Consider the following 13933-nt stretch of genomic DNA (forward strand, 5'->3'; position numbering starts at 1 on the left):
TACCGAATGTCCTTTCAGGAGACCATGCCCCCTTCTCTGTGGTCCAGCTTTGTGGGTAGCCCCACCCACTCCGAGGCCTGTACACCCAGACCAGCTTCTTTCTATCTCTAGGTGCTGTGAACCTCCCTGCTGCAGCCTTGGGGATGCTGTTTGGAGGAATCCTCATGAAGCGTTTCGTTTTCTCTCTGCAAACCATTCCCCGAGTGGCCGCCACCATCATCACCATCTCCATGATCCTCTGTGCCCCTCTCTTCTTCATGGGGTGCTCCACCCCCACTGTGGCAGAGGTCTATCCCCCCAGGTAATGGGAGCCAATGGTGAGGAGATGCTCTTTGCTGAGGCCAGAACCCAGATGTGGCTGCCACACATCTTCCTTTCTGCTTCTTCCACTCTCCTCTCTTCTTTTCCTCTTTTGACCTTATCTCTTATGTGGTGAAAGAGAAAATCAGGTCTTGAATAGTATGCTCAATTATGAGAAGAAACCAGAGAGTCCTAGTGGACCACCAGCAATCAGGGTTAGGGTTCTGTTTTTTTAGAAGCACCAGAAACGAACTGGTTTGGTCTCAGGATAAATCTGTAGGGCTGTGAGCCTCAGGAACCAGGAAATAGCTATGTTTAGCATCAGCTCTATACTGGCTAGAATTACAGGGTCTCATTGAACTGCCAAAGAAAGATGAGAGATGGGGATTTGAAAAGATCTGAGAAAGAACAATGAAAGTGATGGCAGACTTGAAAAATTAGGACAGGTGAGGAAGAGGGCAGGTAAAGTACACCTGTCGGTTTGCACAAGGCAGCAGGGTTTTAAGTTTTAGGTCTGGCTTCGTGTTCAGGAAGGGCTTTGAGGCCCAGGAGGGGAGGTGCTGAGAAGGAGCACTTAACTTTTTTTCCACTGGGAGCCACCTTTCAACACCTCTTCTTTTAGATTTTGCCTAATGAGGTGGCAACACTTGGAGATGCCTTACTTTTCAGCCTTGTTGTTTCCTCTGTCTTTCACTGTGAAAGAACCTCTCCTGTCCCTGGTGGGTTTGAGGGAAGGGAGGGTCCCCCAGAACGCCCCCTCCCCCCGTTAGTATTGGTGTTTTGACTGTGAGTTGAGAGACCAAGAAAGCTTTCACTGGGAGGTTAGCCCAGGGCTTTGTCATCAGACTGGCTTCTTGTTCTGGCCCTGTTCTTTATTAGTTGGGGAGAGTTTCTTAACTTATCTGATCTTCAGTTTTCTCATTCACAAAAGGAGTGTCATTCATTGTAGACTTACAGTGATGACGGTGCATGAACAGCCCTCGGGCGCAGTGCCTGGCATTAAGAGATGCTCCATTACTGTTAACTGGCATTAGTATAATTTTATTATAATTTCAGCAAAGCTCCAAACTGTGGTTTATCGGCCTCCTATCCCAACTTTCCCCAAAGAAGATCCTGAATTTCAGATATGGGGGACAATGAGACTGATGAGATCAGCCAGTGAAACCCCTTGGTTGAAGCTTGGGGGATGGAGTGACCTGGACACTGGCTACGTAGACCCAGAGGCAGGAGCCATCTAGACCCTGAATGGCCTCAAGGGGCCGCAGCCCAAGCCCAGATGAAAGAGAAGGGAAGGGAAATATCGCCCATGACTCTCCCATAGCACCTGCCATCTGTCTCATCAGAGTCCTGATTGGTTGGCTGTCTTGACCCTTCTACAGTAAGGGGTTTGTCAACCGAGACTTTCCAACAACTAGTTGATAGGTTCAGGCTCCTCCTGGTAGAAGAAATGGAGAGGGGCCCTGAGCACAGGCCAGCGTCAAACTCCCCGTTGGCTCCAAGAGGCATAATTCGGATCCCTGGGTGGCGCTGGCCCAAGACAAACAGAGACGCACAGGCACACTAACAGGCGGGGAACTCACACTGGGCTGGAAAGGAGAGGTTTTCCTTTGGTCTTGCTTTGTTTGATTCCCGTTTCCTGTTTTGTTAGCAGGACACCAAGTTCTATACATCCACAGCCTCCCGCCTGCCGCAGGCACTGCTCGTGCCCGGACTCTATCTTCCACCCGGTCTGCGGAGACAATGGGGTTGAGTACCTCTCCCCTTGCCATGCCGGCTGCAGCTACATCAATGTCAGCTCGATAGCCACCAAGCAGGCGGTAAGGGCCAGGGCAGTGTGTGTCCTCGCAGCCTGCTCCTCCGGGGATGGGCGGGGCTCCACCCAACTAATTCCCAGCATCCTGGACACACCCATCTTCTCTGCACCTCCCTCCTTTAAGGTCAAGACCAGATTCCTACAGCCCAAAGTCAATTAACGATTGGCTGATGTCCAAAAATTCACATTCCTGAGGCCCAACAGTGCTCAGAGCAGAAATGAGCCAGAGCACTCTTTCCACGGAGGCCTGCCAGTCTCACCCTGACGGGTGCTAGTGGGCATGTTGCAGTCCTGCACCCTGGCCTTACTGCCGAGCCACATGGGTGGGCCCAGATAAATAAAGGGCAGAAGACCTCTGCAGTGTGGCCCCGGATGGTTAGAGCTGGCAGTAGTGACGGAGGGCATTTAGTTCCACCCCTCCTGACACTCCGCAGCTGACCTGAAGTCTACATCTGTTCAGGGGCAAATCTGGGACTAGAACCCAGGGCCCTGCCTCAGCCTGGGGCACATCTGTTCAAGATCAGGTATCTCCCAGCCACCAGTCTTCTGATCACACAACCCACATTCACTGCGCTCACTTGGCAAGGTCCTGGCCAGCCTTCTGAGCACTGCAGCTCCCGGCCTTCTGGGATCAGCCAGCTGCAAGCCAATTCAAGTTGTTCAACAAATACTTAGTGAACACCAGACAGCCACGGTGCTGAGGATTCAGCAAGGAACCCACCAGACCAGGTCCCTGCCCTCACGAGTTTGCATTCTACCAAATAAATGCACAAGGGAAATTTAGAAAGTAACCCATCCCATGAAGAGACTTAATCGGACAGAGAGTGCCTGGGGGCCTTCCTGAGGAGGTGACTTTAAGAACTGAACAACCAAGAGAAGACAATGTTATGAAGACCTGGGAGTAAAGTGTTCCAGGTGCAGGAAGGGCAAGCACAAGGCCCCAGGGTGTGAATGAGCTGGTGTAGAAGAGAGAGAAGGCCAGGGCTGGTGCGGAGTGAGGGGCAGTGGCAGAGTGCTCTGACCAGGGAACAGGCAGGGGCCGGAGCCCGGCAGGCCAGGCTTAGGACTTGGGTGTCCTTTTCCTGTGAGCACTGGGAAGTCTGTCCTCCCTGAGGATGCCCCAAGGAGAGGACTGAGTCTTATCCCTTTAAGCCTGTGTGGAGGGCAGGGGCAAGGCTAGCCCATCCACAGGCAGGGATTACTATCCTCCTCTGAGAGGACAGGGCAAGGCTGCATCCACAGCCACCTGTGTGGGCAGAGGAGCATGGTTCTCGGCAGCAGGAGGCCAGAGAATTGGGACAGGATGCTCCCTCGGCTGCCTCCTTGCCGGAGGAGTCTGTGGTGGCTTTTGTGGCTTTCTTATCTTTATTTACTTACCTCTGACTCATCTACTTCCAGAAATAATCTTGACAAGTTTCCAATAACAGCACAAGCACATCAGGACCAAAACCCATTAGCATCATATCAAGAAAAAAGAATAGCAAATTATAAGGAAAAATATCGATGTTTAAAAAAATCCAGACTGAGGGAAGTAGCAGCAACAGTGTAGATAACTTAATTCTGAGCTTCCCAGCAGCCAAAGTAAAGAGGGTATGTAGTTCCAATGTCTGATAGAAGGAAGCATACCAGCTCATTAGCTCCAATCTTGGCTCTATAACTGCTTTGACACTTGAATAGTCGTAGGCTGGTCCATCAGACACTGTGAGAGGGAAGTTGAGGCCACCTGACACTGGCAGTGGCTGCCAAGGGAAGTGAGACTTGCAGACTAGAAACAGAATCCTTTACAGATAGGAGGAATTCCTCTCAGGCAGGAAGCTCAGTGGATTCCACTGTGTTCCCACTGCTATGTCCTCTTGTTTTTATCTTCCTAACCATCCCTGCAGTAAACACACAAACAACAAAAACAACAACCCACAAAACCACAACTGCTGGGCACAGGATGGCCTGGCCCAGAGGAGAGCCCTCCCAGCTCCTGGTCCCTAGCTGGGTGGGCCTCGCCTGGTGGTGGAATCCTGTGTATCCTTGTGGGTGGAACTGTGGGAGGAGCCCAGCCCACCCTGGTCAACTGCTTTTGGTGAAGATGATTTCTGTTGCCCAAACAGTGGTCAGACGCGGGCTCCAGGGGGCACCTGAAACTCTCACCTGGTCTCTTCAGCCTCTGCATCCAGCATCACCAGGGCAGAGGGGTGAGAAGGCATTTGAAGTGTGGGGAGGCAAAACAGTAACAGCAGGTTTCCCGTTTCCCTCCCTCTCCCTCCAAGACCTACTTGAACTGCAGCTGCGTGAGCGGGGGATCAGGCTTCAGCAAAGACCGGCCCTTGCCCCATCCCCTGTGCCCACTTCCTGCTGCCGACCGTCTTCCTCATCTCTTTCGTGGCCCTCATAGCCTGCATCTCTCACAACCCCCTCTACATGATGGTTCTGCGGTGAGTGTGCCTCTTCTTCCCCGTGCTTCCCTCACTTTGTATGTACCCAGCTGCCCCCATCTCGGCTCTCCTGGCCCTCAGAGTCCTCCGGACACGGATGTGTGATGGTCTTGGGGTGATACAGGGAGATAATGCTGGTGCAGCAGTGCCAGGGGCCCGTGTGACATCCCTCACTGCAGCCTCACTCGTCTCACGGCGTCCGTGCACTTCTGTCCTGCACGTGGAGGGACCACGCCAGGCTACCTGGCTCCACACTGTGGACTCGCCTATAGATTCACTTATCTTTAAGTCCTAAAAGAACTGAGAGGAGGGAGGAGAATTTCAGTTGGATGCACAAAATCAAGGAAGGAAAATGAGGAAGGTTCTAGGGGCAGAATGATGACTATGGGAAGGATGCAAATGAGGAAAGTCCAGTGTGCTAGGAGCCAGGTCAGAAGGGCGGGGCTGACCAGGCAGGAGTGGGGGAGGGCAGAGGTGTCCCTGAGGTTTGGACAGCGAATGACCCTCCCTTCACCTCACACTCTGTGAAGGAGGAAATAACATTTCAACCAAGTTCGCATACTCACCCCCTGCTCGCCTCCCTCCTGTCCTCTCCTGCCTCGCACGCACGCAGAGAGGGAGAACCACAGGATTTGGAAGCCCAGGGCCAGGGTCAAAGGCCCATCTCTCCCCTACGCTGGCGGAATGTGCTTGGGTGTTGCCAGCCTCGCTGGGTCTCAGTTTTCTCATTTATGAAAGTGGGTTAATGATACTGACCTCAAAAGATGGGTGTGAGGGTTTATATGGTAAAATGGTTTGTAAAGACAAGGTACTCTGCATATTGATTGTCACTATTAACATTATTATTATTACTAGCTAGCTAAGTAGCAATGACCTATTTCCCAGAAGGCTAGAAGATGAGGAGGGTCTGAGATTTTACCCTGTTTACAAGTTAACTTGCAAACTACCAAGCTCCTGTTTCTGTTACTGCTTCACAAGGATGCTGGCAGAAGCCAGGAGACTCCTGGGTCAAAGGCGAAGGACTTTGTTGCTCACAGCACAGCAAACAGCGTGAACCCCCTATTGCATCGTTTATCTGTGCCCCGCCAAGTCCTGCTGGGTGACATGGAGGGGCCCAGGTGTATGTTTCACCTGCAGTGGGTTAGGTCACAGCTGAGGAGCACCGAGCCTGGGAGAGCCACTGCTAGTACAGAGCAAGCTTGCGCCTGGTCTAGGGGAAGATTTTGTCCTCAGGCCTCGAGGTTGCTCCTTGCAACCACGACCCTGAGAAGTGAGCCAGAAGCGAGCAGTCAGATCCTGCATTCTTAGTATACTCTGCAAGACCGCCTAGGATGCTCAGAGCCCAGGGAGTATTCCTCTCCCAGCACCACCTCAGCCTCTCCTCTGCTGCCCCCATCCGCGCATTCCAAGTACCTGCACCTTCACCCAAGGCCCCTGTGGGGCTCCCTTCTGGCACCCAGCGTCAGATGGACCATGGTGGACCCAGGAATCCTTAGACAGGTGTGTGGGTGGCCATGACGAGGAGCGGGAATAGGAGAAAGAGATTTCATAAGGAAATCCCTGAGCAGCGAGGCTGAGGGTTGGGGTGCGTCAGATCACTTCCCCGAGGACGCTCAAGCCCCAGTGGTGGGGAAGGAGGGAGGGAGAGCACAGGATGGGCTTTTCTGGAAAACCTCTCCCTTCGAAGTCTGGTCAGGGGCTGGACTGAATCTGGAGAAGAGGCCCCAGGATCCCAAAATGGTTTAAAGATAAATCCCTCTGAGAAAGAGAAAAGAGTGGATGCTGTGTAATGTGGAGAAGCTGAGGTTTAAAGATGACTTTGTCTGTGACAGGAGCCTCCTTTGTGTCCATCCTGGTCCCTGGCCAGGCACAGAAATACAGGTTGGGAGTGAAGGTTTGCCAGAAACATGTCAGGAGAGGGGGTGGTCAGCGGGCCAGTGTTAATTCAGGGCTGAAGGGGCAGAGACCAGGAGGGGCCCAAGATCTCCATCAGAACCAAATTGAGGTTCCCGAGACCCACTTGATTGAGAATGCAGGGAGTCTGCCTGGGGTTAAGGACCACAACATGGAAGGTCTGCTGTGGACTAGGCCAAAGGAGGGGTCTGTGGGCAGTAAAGGGCGCGTCCATTAGATTGAGATCTGAGGCGCTTTCCACTGGGGGGATCCCAGCAGGTACCTCTCCCCTGCTCCACCCCAGTGGGCATTCTGAGAAACTGAAAGAGGGTCCCTTTCCCGTTTGCTAGCAGAACTATGGAAGTAACACAAAACCCACGCCGAGATCTGAGTTTCCCTCCTTACTGTCACCTCAGCCCCAGATGCTTTCCCTCAACCAGTGGTTCCCAGACCTGAGTGTGCACAGACTCTCCCGGAGGGCTCCTCGCGACACAGACTGCCGGGCCCCCCGCCAGAGTGTCCAATTCGTCCTCTGAGGCAAGGCCTGAGAATGTTCATCTCCAACACGTTCCCAGGGATGCAGATGTGGCTGGTCCAGCCATCCTGCTCTGAGAATCTCTGAAACCAAAAACAGAAGCGCTGGCCAAGGGGAAGCCAGACAGGCCACGCGAGGGCAGGTTCTGACGGAGGGAAGGCACAGCTCTGGGTCCTCCCGCTGCTGATTGCCTGTTTTCCTTGGCAGCGTGGTGAACCAGGAGGAGAAGTCATTTGCCATCGGGGTGCAGTTCTTGCTGATGCGTCTGCTGGGTAAGTGTTGCAGACGCGCCCTTCCTGACGAGTGACCCCAGGTGAGGGGAAATCGGAGGGCTGTGCAGTGCAGGACGCGGATGGGGGAAAGCCCCATCTCATCTCTGTTGTAAAGAGAAGCTGTACCAACGCAACAGCAAATGCCAAACCCCGTATGGGCGGTTTCCCTGTCATTTGAGGTTAGGAAAGATTCCATCTCAGACATTAATTCCAAACTAAATTATGTAAGAAAAAGGAAAAGTGGACACAGTGGAGAATGTCTAAGAGCACGTTGAAGGCAGGTGTTTTTTCATCTCTCTCCAAGAATTCGCTGTAGGAACAAAAACCTCGTGTTCCTGTCCCAGCCAGAACAGCTGCAGAGCCCTGCCCTGGCTTCCCTTCCATTTTACAAAACCCACTCCTCCCACCTCAATTCAGCAAAGCGGGGACCTCTGCCGGCAACCCTGCATGCTCTCCAGCAGCCTGGAGCCCACGGAGGAAGGGTGCTGTGTGCGTGGAAGGGAGTGTGAGCTGAGTGCGGGGTCCCCTCCCTGGGAGTGGGGACACTGCGGGCCTTTCCCAGATGGCTCATGCTAGACTGTCCCTTCTAGACACTTACAGGCACCAGATTAAACACAGCACACTAATGTGGAGACCCTGCAGTGACAGGTACTCAAAGTAAAGGGACTGGACACGTTTATTAAAGACCCGGGGGCCCACATGGCCGTGGGGAGTCTGGTGGCTGCAGTGGAGGGACTTCTGTTGCGATCACGGTGCACTTTCTGACCTTGAACGCTGAAATCCCTGTGGAGCCCACAGTCTGGTCTGCACTTGACCCCGCAGTGGCTTCCGGGATCGCTCTGGGGAGACGTCTCTCCTGGGGCCTGCTGCATGCAAGCCCCAGGGGGCCCTCTCCAACCAAGGTTGTGCAAGGTGTTGGGTGAGGAGTGAACCAGCTTTTTCAGTGGTTGAACATTTCTCTGGACTTTATTTCTATTCAGGGAACATCATTCAGGAAGGTCAGTTCTTGTGGCCAGTTTCTACCCCTAATTAACCTGGAGACTCGGGAATCAGCAGGGTCTGAGAAGAGAGGCTGGTTCTTGAAGGTTCTCATTTCTGGATGGAGCCGCAGCAGAAGACTGCCTCTTCCTTTCCTCTAAAGCAGCATCTCACAGGGTCCTAAACAGAATCAGGGAGGCTGTTCTCAGCACAGTGGTTCTGAGAATGGGGTGGCCTGGCCTAGGTGCGGATCCAGCCAAGCCGCTCCCCAGTCCAGGGTCTGCCCAGAACTGTGGCTAAGGATGCAGGGGCTGGTGTGAGTATTTGGCAGCTGTAGGGCCTGGGTCTCACCTCTCAGCAGTGTGGAAGTTCAGGGGGCCTGGGGCAGAGGCTCTGAGCAGCCAGGGTGTTGAGGGTCTTCGGAGGGTGTTGTCTAAGCCAGCAGGGCAGCTTGGCCTAGTGGAAGAACATGGGACTCAAACTTCCAAAAACAAGAGTTCAAAGTCCAGCCCTGATCCCGCCCCGCTACGCCGTGGTGAGCCGGCCGAGCCCACCTTTCTCCCTGTTAAAATGAGGGCGCCCACCCACCTCCCGGCTGCTGGGAGGCCTTAAGGACTCGTGCCCTCAGGAGCCTCCTGCCACCCAGTGGAGCCCAGCACGGCTCCACTTGGGCCGATTCCAAGTAGGGGAACTGTGTAATTTGTCTGAGCTGGCGCACGGTGACATCTGTGACTCACATGGCCCTGAAAGGATGGCTCAGGTCTCTTTTCTCTCCTAAGACTCAAGTGAGAGAGTAATTCAGGCTTCACGGAAAGCTATTCTGCTTTGCAAAGTTGCTGTGGATCCTGGGGTGGGGCAGAGCTGCCCTCATGCATGTGAGCCGTGCAGGGGCGCCAAGGGATGTGGGTGGGGCTCGCCGACAGCAGCACCGTGTGACCTGGGCTCTCTGAACTCTCTTCCCGCTGGTGCCAGCCTGGCTGCCGTCTCCAGCCCTCTACGGCCTCACCATCGACTACTCCTGCATCCGGTGGAGCTCACAGTGCTCAGGGAGGCGAGGGGCCTGCGCCTACTACGACAACGATGCTCTCCGAGACAGGTGAGGGCCCCGCGTGCCCAGGCCAGGCCCCAGGCCCGAGCTGAGGGCAGTTGTCTGCTCTAGCAGTCAGGGAGCTGTCAGGCCTCTGACTGGGAGGACCAGAGGGGTGCTGCCATGGGCAGGGAGCGGGGGCCACCAGTGACACGCATTTTGGGGCTCACAGAGAGCCGTCCAAGAAACAAGCCCCAGGGACTGCTCCGATGTGGCCCCCTGTCTGTGATCCCCCCTGGCTCTTGGGAGGGACAGCAGCAGAAAGAGTTTTGTCAAAGGGACAGAGGGTGGCTGGAGCCCAAGGGAGAAGCCATGGCTGTGCAGTGATGATGCCAGGCCAGCCTCCTGCTGCTCAGAAAGAGGTGGCCCTTCCTGGCTCCTGGCAGAGGCCAAGGGCAGGTGGGTGCAACCTGCCTCAGGTGTCCGAGCCCAGCTGCAGTGCACCCTGAGTTCTGCACCCCTTCTGGCCACCTCACCTGCTGCCTCATGCAGACAGAAGCAGTGAGGTAGGGGGTGGGGGTATAGCTCAATTGTAGAACATGTGCTTAGCATGCACAAGGCCCTGGGTTCAATTCCCAGTACCTCCATTAATTAATTAATTAATTAACGAACAAACAAACCTAATTACCTCCCCCTCAAAAAACTTAAAACAAAAACATGAAAACAAACAAACAAAAAGCAACCGTGGGGAGAGTGGGCTCGAGGGGCTGGATGGGGTCTGGAAGTGCTGTAGGAGTGGCATAGAAGGCCGGGAGAGGGTCGGCCGAGAGGGCAGCGGGAAGCTACCCTCTCCTTCTGGCTCTGCTGGGAAGTTGGGACCCTGCAGGTTGACTGAGGCTGCAGTGTTGCCTCTGGCCCTCTGGGGGGCGCCAGGGCAGGGATGAGGAGCACTGGGTGCTCCATGTCTACTCCCCGCCCAGTCCCTGGGAGGCTTGTACCCTTGAGGATAAAAACAATGAGGAAAGCGGTCCCCACCTGGTCCCCACCTGGCTGGGGTCGGGTCCTTACCTGGGTGGTGACGACACACTGTCTAGGCCACTGTGACAATGATGCCACTCTTCCTGGTGGCCCTGGCCCTGGGATGCAGGCCCCAGGGCCTCCACACCCCTCAGCGGTCCCGTCTCCTGCCCCCAGGTACCTGGGCCTGCAGGTGGGCTACAAGGCCCTGGGCACGCTGCTGCTCCTCTTCATCAGCTGGCGGGTGAAGAAGAACAAGGAGTACAATGTGCAGGACAAGGCTGCCGGCCTCATCTGACTGTGACCTCGGCCCGCGCCCTGCTTGCGGGAGCGGACCCTGCCCCACACCTGCCTATATTACTAATGTTAACATGGCGTCTCCTTTTTGTTTCCTAAATAAGAAAGAAAACCCCATTGCCATTTTCCCTCCCTGTCCCCTCCTCCCAAAACCCCCACCCCTAGGGTCCCTTAGGGCTGCTGTGCACCTGGGCCCGGTGGGCACAGAGCTGGAGGGCTGGGTCTTCCCTGGCTCCTTGGGAGGGGCCCCAACCAGAGGCCCAGGCTCACCCTGCCCGACGAGGATGCTCACTGAGGCAGCTCTGTCCCCCACCAACCCTGCAGGGGATGGTTTCCTAAGTGGGGAGACCTCTGGGTCTCTGCCCAGAGGAAGAAGTGAGGGGCTGAGTTATTATTGGCCCGAACCAGCCTAGGGGTAGCCTGGCTCAGCCGCCTCTGCATCTGGGTTTAGCACCAGCACAGACCCCAGGAGGGGCTGGCTCCCTTCCCCTCAGATGCTCGCTCCCTGCCCCGAGAGGCCACTTTGGGAACTGCCGGGTTGGGAAGTGTGGCCAGCCAGCTGCTCCCTCTCTCACCCACACTCAGGCACCAGAACTGGGACTAAGACACCCTGAGAATGGGTCATCCAAGTGCTGTTCCCATGAACTCTGGACCCTGCCGTGCGCGGCTCTGCGCACATTTATCTGTCTTTCCGGGGGTACTTCTCAAACTGGGAAAGCCACATCCTGGGGAAGCCGAGGCAGGCTGTGGGTGGCCATGATGCCACCCCCGCCCCACAGTGTGAAGACAAGACTCCTCCTCTCAAAGTGATGGGAAGACCCTCCCCAAGTTTCCTCGGGTGCAGATGACCGTGGCTTCACACTGGCTCCCCTGTCTGGACTTAGCCTGTGGGTCGTGGAGTAAAGAGGTGGTCAGAGATGTCAGCCAAACAAGTGCCGAAACCGAGAGGTTGTCAGAAGCTGCCTAAGCTGGACGGCCAGCTGAGCCCAGAAAGGACAGGCCTCAGAAGGTGACTTCCCGGGTTCCCAACATGCCTGTTATAATCGTCAACATTTCTCAGCCTCTTCTCAACCCCCCAGGGCAGAGAGGCGCTGCTGCTGTGGGGTGGAGGTTCAGAGTTAGAAGCCAACAAAGGAGGCCTTTCATCCACAAATACTTTATTTATTGGAGACTGACTTTTGTATAAGGCAGCGCTAGTGTGTGGTTCTCCCCTGAGCTTCCCTGTGGTCTCACCTCCCCGCCCTCCATCTGTAGAGAGGGCTTGCTGGGCAACGCGGGGGATTCACAGCAGGAACCAGAGATGGACTGAGCCCACACCTGGCCTTCAGAGACAGAGAGCTGACTCACCCTGTCCCCTGGGGCAGCTGGCCGTTGGTCATGGTCACAGGTGAATGGAGCTGTTGAGTGTCTCTCCTCTTGGAAGACCCTTCCAGAAGCCACTTTGGGGAAGGCCTCATATGGTAGAATGTCAATGGCCACTCTGCCATGGGACCAAAGTCTTTGTGAAGGCCACCGCTACAGACAACCTGATTCCAAAGCCACCAGCTCTGTTTCCTAAGCTCTCACTCAGGAAGGGAGGCTCTATGCAACCTCAGGGGCCAGTGTCAGCCTTTAAAATGGTCCTGCTTGGAAAATGATTCCCTGCGACTAATCCTGGTCCTTCTTGCTGCAATTTAACCAAATTCTGAAGGCGCTGCCTTCAGCTGAGCTCATCAACAGAGAATGCCAACCTTTAGATTCTGGAAGATGGTTGCCCTCTGAAGCCTTTATTCTATTATGATATTGCTATTAATATAGTATAATTTTGCTACTGATGTAACTTGGTCATGAATTTGCATTGTCATGTATATCTGTCAGAGAGCCAACAGAACTTGTGCCTCTGGCCAGAGGGGATGCCCTGACACGACCCTCAGGGGCCCACGGCTGGGGGGATGGGAGGTAACACAACTCAACCCATCAGCCTGGTACAGAGCAGGCAGCAGACACCTTTTGTTTGGTCAGTGAATCTCTGCAGGGGACTGTCAAATGCCCACGGTGCAGGGCTCTGGGGGACCTGATCCCTGCCCTTGAGTTTCTGTGCAGAAGTGGGGTTGGACACGAACAGCTAAGTCCACGATACAGAACAGAACTAATGTCATAATCATCACCGATCACTTGGTCACAGCCAATCCTGCTGTTTCCGCAGCAAATCTTTCCAACTGCCAACAGGGACCGTAACACTCACCTTCATTTCATGTCTGGAGCAAAGCTTAACAAGCCTCCTTGAGTGTCAGACTCTCGTAGAGGGTGTTGTTAAAGCAGGCTCCCAGCCCTCTCCACCCAGCTCCAGGGCTATTTATTTAGGTCTGAGGGGGACCCAGGAGTGACACTTCTCACCGGCCCCTTGTGTGAGGCTGATGCGGGTGGTGGTCAAACCCAGTGTGGTGGGTCCTCAGAGCGTCAGGGACGCCCACTTATGCTTAGACCACCGAGACATTGACACTCAGTAGGCCTTTGGTTAGCTCAGATGTGAGTGGAAGAGGACAGGGTGAATCTGATCTCCTGGGTGGCTGCCATCAGGGGCCAGTGGGCTCAGAAGACGGTGCAAGAGCTCACATTTATATTAGGTTCTCACCAGTCCTGAGAGGGGAATTCAAGCCTGGGAGTGCGAAATGTGTCACAGTTAGTTCTTTAAATCGGTTGTGTCTGACTTCAAGCCTTCATGCTGCTGGCTGCCTGGAAATTCAGTATCAACCAGCCTTGGGCCTGGCTCCCAGAGCCATCCACAGGTCCTTGGATCCTGCCACCGGGGGTCTTTGGTCCCTTCCCAGTCTGAGGCCCCCTGTCAGCCCTGCTTCTCCCCAGAGCCTGGAAACCCTGCAGAGGCCAGATCCCAAGACTAGGGCCAGCTCCCTGGGCACACCCCAGCCATGCTCCATGACACGTCCAGTCCTAGGAAGCCTGCCCTCTGCCTCACTCCCTCTCCCAGTCCCTCAAGGGATGAACGAAAAGGAAGGAAAGGAAGAGTCTGCAGGAACCTTTTAATTGCATCCTTCCTTGACCTTTCTTGGCTCCAGAGAGAGAAAATGCAGTGATAATTAAACACCATATTGTCATAAATTATCCTTTGGCCCAAAGCCCTCTGGAGTGATCCTTCCCATAGCCCCATGGTAGAGGCCAGACTGGTCTTCAAGCCCCATTTGAAGATGAGGAATTTGCAATCAAGGAAATAACCGTTGGGGTCAACTCTGTGCAAATAACTGGCCAGACCTGGACTCAAACCAGGCTGTCCAGCCCTGTCTGTCTGCTCCAGCTCCAGCTTATTCTGAAATTGGAGGCGGGTGGAAGTGCCTCTGTTCCCACGGGAGTTCACTGGACCGCCAGGGGCAGGTGGGG

General features: G+C 54.7%; 1 protein-coding gene across 1 annotated transcript in view; it reads left to right on the forward strand.

The window, feature by feature from the left end:
- Window positions 1-12377, forward strand: part of SLCO2A1 (solute carrier organic anion transporter family member 2A1) — a 76594-nt gene extending 64217 nt beyond the window's left edge. Inside the window, 7 exon segments of the mRNA XM_006179712.3 lie at window positions 112-301; window positions 1952-2117; window positions 4375-4410; window positions 4412-4539; window positions 7175-7239; window positions 9190-9313; window positions 10439-12377. Of these exon segments, the coding sequence (XP_006179774.1) occupies window positions 112-301; window positions 1952-2117; window positions 4375-4410; window positions 4412-4539; window positions 7175-7239; window positions 9190-9313; window positions 10439-10559 (830 nt within the window). The 3' untranslated portion in view covers window positions 10560-12377.
- The last annotated feature ends 1556 nt before the right edge of the window (window positions 12378-13933 follow it).

Source organism: Camelus ferus, chromosome 1 (assembly GCF_009834535.1).
Source record: "Camelus ferus isolate YT-003-E chromosome 1, BCGSAC_Cfer_1.0, whole genome shotgun sequence".
NCBI lineage: Eukaryota > Metazoa > Chordata > Mammalia > Artiodactyla > Camelidae > Camelus > Camelus ferus.